The sequence below is a fragment of the Coloeus monedula genome, assembly GCF_965178545.1.
Source record: "Coloeus monedula genome assembly, chromosome: 24".
Classification (NCBI taxonomy): Eukaryota; Metazoa; Chordata; class Aves; order Passeriformes; family Corvidae; genus Coloeus; species Coloeus monedula.
In genome coordinates, this window is record NC_138804.1 from 228,331 (window position 1) to 235,349 (window position 7,019).

General features: G+C 61.7%; 1 protein-coding gene across 1 annotated transcript; it reads right to left on the bottom strand.

The window, feature by feature from the left end:
• Nucleotides 1-558: 558 nt before the first annotated feature.
• LOC309581777 (digestive cysteine proteinase 1-like) lies at nt 559-6,051 on the bottom strand (the record flags this gene model as incomplete). Its single annotated transcript, XM_082296551.1, has 11 exons — nt 559-746; nt 1,056-1,245; nt 1,822-1,983; nt 2,068-2,159; nt 2,769-2,962; nt 3,061-3,253; nt 3,325-3,568; nt 4,286-4,458; nt 4,547-4,639; nt 4,885-4,944; nt 6,000-6,051. 11 exons carry the CDS (start codon nt 6,049-6,051, stop codon nt 559-561), a joined length of 1,641 nt encoding a protein of 546 aa, XP_082152677.1.
• Nucleotides 6,052-7,019: the final 968 nt, after the last annotated feature.

Genomic DNA, 7,019 nt, shown 5'->3' on the forward strand with positions numbered 1-7,019 from the left:
GTGGTGTGAAAGGGGAGCACTCCCAGAGAGTGGAGGTGCCTGGCTGGTGGCATTGGCAAACACCCTGATGATGACGTCCCCACCTGCAGCCACAACAGGCACTTTGGCTGTGGGGCAGAGGGTGGAGGCCTTCCCCCTCCCCAACACCCCACGCCAGGAATTTCTCATCTCAGCAGAAATCCCTGGGGTTGTTTGTGCTCCACCTCAGAGCTGGAAAAGCTGCTCCCCTCGCCCTGGGTGTCTGGGACTGGCAGACTAGGATCCCACGGGACCAAGAAAACCAGCCTGGGGACAGGGACCTGTACAGGATGTGTCACTGGGGCACAGGGGCACAGCTGTGTGGGCAGCAATTGAATTCCTCCTGTAGAAGCCATCCAGTATTTTTCCAGCATCTTTATTGGCAAGCCCAGTGCTGTGTCCCTGTCCTGCCCCATGTCCAGCACTGAATGGGCCTGTCCCATTGTGTCCCTGGCTTCCTGACGGTTCCACTGAAGGGGCTGATCCAGGGCTGAGTACCGAGAGTGTCGCCCAGAGCTCTCCCTGCAGAGACAGAGTGGCTCAGGCCAGGATAGGGTAGGTGGCCTCAGTGGCCACACCACAATTGTTGTCCTTCATGGCCATGAGGATGTAGCCATCATTGCCCCAATACGTGGACCAGGAGTTCTTGATGAGCCAATAGGTCTCTCCCTGCAGGACTCCGTAGCCCACAGCCAGCACTGCGTGGTCCAGCGATCCCGGCGTGTTGTCTGCAGGGAATGACATGGGAGAGGGTTCACTTGAAGACCATCCCTGTCTGGAGACTATCCCTGTCTGGTGAGCATCCTTGTCCAGAGACCATTCCTTTCTGGAGACCACCCCTGTCTGGAGAAGATCCCTGTCCAGAGAACATCCCAGTCTGGACAGCATCCCTGTTCCCAGGGCTACTCTCAGTGCTGCAGAAGACTTCAGGGCTCATCCCCTCCACCCCTCCCTTGACCACAAGGATGGGACCTGGGTGCTCTGGCATTTCCTTGGGCACCCAGGCCCTCCCGTGCCCCGCGTGCTGCTTGTCTCACCGCACTTGGGCTCGTAGTAGATGCCGTTGGAGTAGAAGGAGAAGGTCTTGTGCGAGGCGTCGATGCTGACGGCCACGGGGCCGTGCTTGTAGATGGCAGCTTTGACTGCTGTGATGTTGCCCGAGGTGACATTGACGTAGCCCGTGATCTTGGCCAGCATCTCAGACTGGTTGTAGTGGCACAAGCCATTCTACAGAGCCAGGGGACACACACTGTCACCAGGACCCCTAGGATCCCTCGCTGGGACCCTGCCCACTCTGCCTGACCCTGTGGATGCAGGGAGTGATCTGGAATTTGGGCTGTGAGAGCATCCTGGCTCTGACCCTGCTGTCCTCCCAAGCCCGGGGTGGTGGGCATGTTTTCCCAGTTGCTCAAGGACACAATGAGGAGAGCTGGCTCTGCACCCAAAGCCCTGGAGGGCTGTTGCCTGCATCTTGCTGTCACATCCCTGTCCCCAGGCGGCTTTGCTCCATCCCTGGGTAGCCCGGGGTGTGGAGTGACCCATGGCACCACGCATGGGTGGAGGAGTCTTGTCCCTGTTTTGCAAGAAGAGAAACTGAGGGACACGGTGACAAAACCACCTGGCCGAGCCCTGGGGCTTGACTTTGACGGTACTTTGAACCACGGAAGCCTGGTGCCTTGGGGACGAGGTGACATCCTCATCTCCAGAGCCTCTTTGTGCCTCTGACACATCCTGGTGGGTCTCACTATGTCTTAAAGCCACAAGATGTTGGGAAGGCCATCAGGGACAAGGGGCCACCCTCACCTGTCCCTTGTAGGTGCCATAGGACTCAGTGCTGGCGATGCCCCCGTGCTTTTTGATCCACTCGTACGCTCTCCACTCCTCGCCCCCGTCGCAGGCGTAGTTCCCAAAGCCCCAGGAGCAGTCAATGAGGACTTGTTGGGACAGGGGGGTCAGCACGCCGGTCTGCAGGGGGGACATGGTGAAGGGATGGGAATGGGCACCCTTCAGACGCCCCATCCATGCTGTGGGGCACAGCCCTGCTCCCACCTTGAGGAAGAGGGCACCTTCCATGGCTCCTGTTGTAGCGAAGCTCCAGCATGACCCGCAGACGGCCTGATCCTTCACGGGGGTGACAGCACCTGAGGACAATGGGGCAGGGGATGAGAAACCAGGTTGACACCAAGGGATGGCGGCAGGTGGAAGGGAAATTGAGGCAGGAGTTGAGTTCCAGAGGCAGCACAGCCAGGTCTTGAAGTGGGGGAATGCACCAGCAAACCTGGGACCCCTGCCCTTGGCTAGGGGCAAGCTCTGGGGGTTTCACTCCCAGCTGATGGAGACATGGGGGAAGCCAGATGTTGCTTCAGATATCACATCTGTCCCTGGGGCACCAGAGTGAATTCAGGGCCAAGTGCTGACTCAGCTGCCTTTAATCATAGAAATATGGAATGGTTTGGGTTGGAAGCGAGCTCAAATACCTTCTCATTCCACTCCCTGCCATGGGCAGGTGACACCTTCCACTAGACCAGGTTGCTCCAAGCCCATCCATCCTGGCCTTGGACAGCCCCAGATTCTCCATACAGCCTGTTCCAATGCCTCACCAACCTCATAGATGTGCAGGGACAGCACAGCCCCACAGGCTCCTCAGTGTAGTGATGGAGAGCAGGGGAGCTCTGTGGGACTCAGCGCTGGCCCTGGTGAGGAGCACTCACTCCCAAAGCCCCCCGGTGTCCCTCTGACCCCGCACGTACCGTACATGCGCCAGTCGAGGCTCTCGGGCAGGATGATGCCAGTGTAGAGCTCAGTGGGGAAGGGCAGCCCATTGTTGGGGATCCCGCTGTGACGGCGTCCCCGCAGGGCTGCCAGTTCCTGGGGCGTGCGGTCGGCCAGGTGGTTCAGGGACAGTGTGTAGGAGAGTGCGGCGCGGTTCCGCGAGTGCACAAACCTGCCACCACAGTGGGGACAGCCCCAGCTGGCACTGCCACCACCTCCTCGGTGTGAGCAGCACCCCCAGAGGGTCGTCATCCCCCCGCCTGCCTGTACCTCATGTTGTGCACGAAGATGCTCTGCCTGTGCTCCAGCTCCCGCACGGAGCCGTAGCGCCGCCCCATCTGCCGGCGGTAGTCATGGAAAACCTGGTGTGCCCAGGGCTGGTGCTGTCCCACCAGGTCCTCCATGGGGTTTGCCAGCACACGATGCTCTGCCACGTTCCCTGGCAGCACCCCACACTTGGTCTCTGGGGACCGAAGAGAGGACACCGTCAGCTCAAGCCCCGCGGGCAGGACGGGGGGACCCTCCCCGGCTCACCATTGATGGGGAGGTCGAAGACGGAGGGGGGGTAGCTGTTGTCGAAGTCAGTGTAGGCAATTTCGTATTTGTCGTAGTGGGAGCCCAGCAAGCTGTTGTACCCCCGCATTTCATAGTGCACGGGGGCCACCCCACAGCTGGAGTTGGTCACCCACAGGGTGTAGACATTCTTCTTCTGTGCCCAGCGGGTGACATTCTGCCACACAGCGCAGTACCGGCCCTCGTAGTACTCCTCCCGCAGGAACTGGGGGGGGACACGGCCTCAGGGAGGGGACCCCAACCTCCCCCAGGCACCCTGCTGCCCATCCAGCCCCTTTGCCCAGCCCAGTGCACACACCAGGCTCTCTGGCCGCATCCAGTGACTCCGTGGCCATTAGCACACAGCCATGCATGGGAGGGAAACGGGGGCAAGGATTTGGGGTGCAACACAGGGCAGACCCCCCTGTCTGGCTCAGCAGTGCCCTGGGGACACTCCACTGTGCGCAGCACTCTGTGCACCCATAGCAGGGGTTCTGGCTGCACTAATTTTCTCCAAAAACCTCAAACGATTCCTGGTTTTTCCTGCGTGTTTCCAAGCTCTTGCCATGCAGGCATGTGTCCAGCTCAGTGACAACCTGCTGTCCCCACTGCTCACGTGCTGTGCCCAGCCCTGACGCAGGCTGGGGCCGGCGGGAGCTGAGCCGCCATGCAGGGACTTGCCCAATCCATGCCGAAACGCCAGCGTTTGTGTGGGATGTGACACACGTCCCAACACGGCTGCTGGGGTTGGGAAAGGAGCCAGGAGTCTGGCCCCAAGCCGGGTGGGGAAGTGACCCTCCCTGCGCCCTGGGGTGGGCACGTGTCCTGGCTTGTCCCAGCACCCTGCAGCCCTCGGACAGAGAGGAGCATCTCCCAGCACCCTGTCCCACAGCCTGGAGATGCTTCGGGGGGCAAGTCAGTTCCAGGCTCTGATGCTTCCCACCTTAAAGCCCCTCATGCTGGGGAAGACGCTCTGAGCCATGACCACATCCTCCTTGGAGCCAGGCAGCTGGAAGCACTTCCTGGTGTTCACCTCCTTCTCGGTCGTCTCTGGTGTGATCTTGTACCTCATCCCATAGGGCTTCACTGCTGCCAGCTGGTAGGTTATCACCTGCCCTGTGCCAGGGAAAGGGAAACTGAGGCACAGGAATCCTGCTGGTGCAGGGATGGACGCAGCTGAAGCAGCTGGGTGCCCACCTCCTACCTCCGTAGTACTGGATCCGGCTCTTGTTCCCTGTCAGGTTGTACCAGGCTTCAAAGGGCTCCTCGATCTCGGCGTAGGGCAGCTTAATGACCCCTGTGAGCCCCCGGCACAGGACACAGGTCAGCCCCAAAACCTCAGCACCCCAACATCCCTTCCTGAGCCCCCCAGAATTTGCGGACCCACAGCCAAGCAAGCCACGGCCCCCATGGGTGAAGGGTCAGGAAGAGGCACTCGGCTGTTGGAACTTGCCCCAACTTGGCACTGGGACAGCCTGGTCCTGCCCGGTGCTGAGCATCCTCTCCTCTCCCCCAGCACAGGGAGCTGCGGGATCCCATTACCTCGGACGTGGTAGATGGAGCCGAACTGAGGGGGTGGGCGGGAGAGCCCATAGTCCTGTCCTGAAAGGCAGAGAGGGGCAGGGTGAGGGGGGCTGTGTGTCCTCTCAGCTGAGATGGGGATGGGAGGCTGCTGGGCCAGTGCTCCCCTTCCTTGCAGCTGGGGGCTTCCCTGCTTGGCCAAAAGATCTTCCTGAGCTCATCCAAAGGCACATCCAAGGGACACCGAGGCACTGACACCCTCCCAGGGTCAGCACTGTTGCATCCCCAGGGAACCTCAGTTCCCGGGTGACTGTTGGGGTAATGGTCCAGTGTCACCCCAAGCACTGGCCTTGGATGATATTTCCAACGTGGGACTCAGCCAAGCTGTCCCCAACACACAGGCCATGGCTGAGGGGTGCCAGGGACCTGACTGGTTCCGCCTGGCTTCTTTCAGTGACCTCCCCAACCTCCCTCCGGGCTCCCAGCTTATGCAACCCCACGCCAACACAACTGCTGAGAACGAGCCCTTCCCTCTCTCAGCATCTTCCTCCTTGCCCGGAACGACTGGCAGCACGTGCCTGGCCCCAGACAGCACCTGCCCAGCCCGGGACAGCCGGGAGCAGACCTGCCCTCCAACCCTCGGGGAGGCAGGGACGAGCAGACCCCCCCTGCACCCCAGGCTGTGCCAGGGGTACCCATCACACGCCGTCTCTGGGCACCCTCAGACGGTGTCAGGGTCCAGCAACGGGTCCAGCCACCTCCCAACCCTGCTCGGTTTTATGAGCGCCCAGAAAGGGGGTCCCACGGGGGCATGGTCGCCCTGCCACCCCTGTCCCCTCCCGCTTGGCTGCCCTGCCTGCTTGGGTTAAACTCCTTGAGTTAAAGCCTCAATTTAGTCTTATTTTCACGTCCCCAGCCCCACCAAGCCCTCAAGGCACATCCCCCCTGCCCACCCACCCCAGCTGTGTCTTGGAGGAACTGTAAATTTTGGGACCCGACAAGCAATAAAACCACTTCCCCAGTCTCCAACCTGCCCTGCGGTGCAGCGGGAGGAGATCTGGTGGGGTGCCGCCATCTCTCTCCCATGCCCGGGGTGTCCCCAGCAGGGACAGTGCCAGGGTGGGGGTCAGACTCACCCCGGACGGCGATGCAGAGTGCAGAGACCACGAGCCAGCGGAGAACACCCATCCCGGCCGCCCCGGCTAGCCCGGCACCGGCTGCTCAACTTTAAGCCGGAGCCCGCGGCGGCGAAACCCGGCGGAGCCAATGCCGAAGTTCGGGCCCTCCCTGGAGGAGGGAAAGAACCGGCATCATGTGGTGCCTGGCGGGGGAACGGGCACCCCGGGGTGCTCGGCTGGGAGAGCGAGTCTCGGCAGGGCCCCCGTGCAGGGAGATGGAGCAATGCCGGGTGCTGCGGGGGATGGGAGGTGCAGGATGAGCCCCAAAACGCCTCAAGCAGCATTTGGGTGGGTGCACCAGATGGATCTGTGGGGGACCCCCCCAAGCTGGGGTCAGCCAGACTTCCTTCCCTTTAAGGATGGGTTGTCACACCTGGTCTGCACCTGGAAGGGAGAAATGGGCAGTGGGGTGTTCGGGGCTGTGTCTCTCCTCCTGGGGTGGGAAGGCAAAGCTCCTTGAGGTCTTTTCAAGCAGCCCCGATGCCGGGGTGATGGGCAGGAGGCAGCAGAGGGTCTATAGGGTGGCATTATCGAGCCAGATCCTGAGACTGGGAGCACTGGGAACTCTTTGCTGGGGGTCTGAGCCAGCCCTGGGGCACAGGGGGACGGCTGCGTGTGTCCTGCCACCAGATGGGCAACTTGTTCCTGTCCCTTGCAGGACCACAGCGCTCTGTGCCCAATTTGATGTCCCTTTGCTGTCCCCTGCCCGGGACTCTCCCTCGGGGAGCTCAGGGAGGCACTGTCAGGCTTTGGGGACGGGTGCGGGCAGCCCCCACCGTGGCACAGGCTGGATCCGCACACGCCCCGTAAATCCCAGCGGGCAGAGCCTGGGAATCCACGCCAGTGTCCCCTTGTGTTACTGGGGACCAGAGGCCCCCTGATGCCTGTTCCCCTCTGTACCACCTCCACGGGCAGGCTGTGGTCCCCAGCGAGCGCGCCGAGGTGATGCGAGGGTGGTCCGGAGGGTGATCCAGCAGC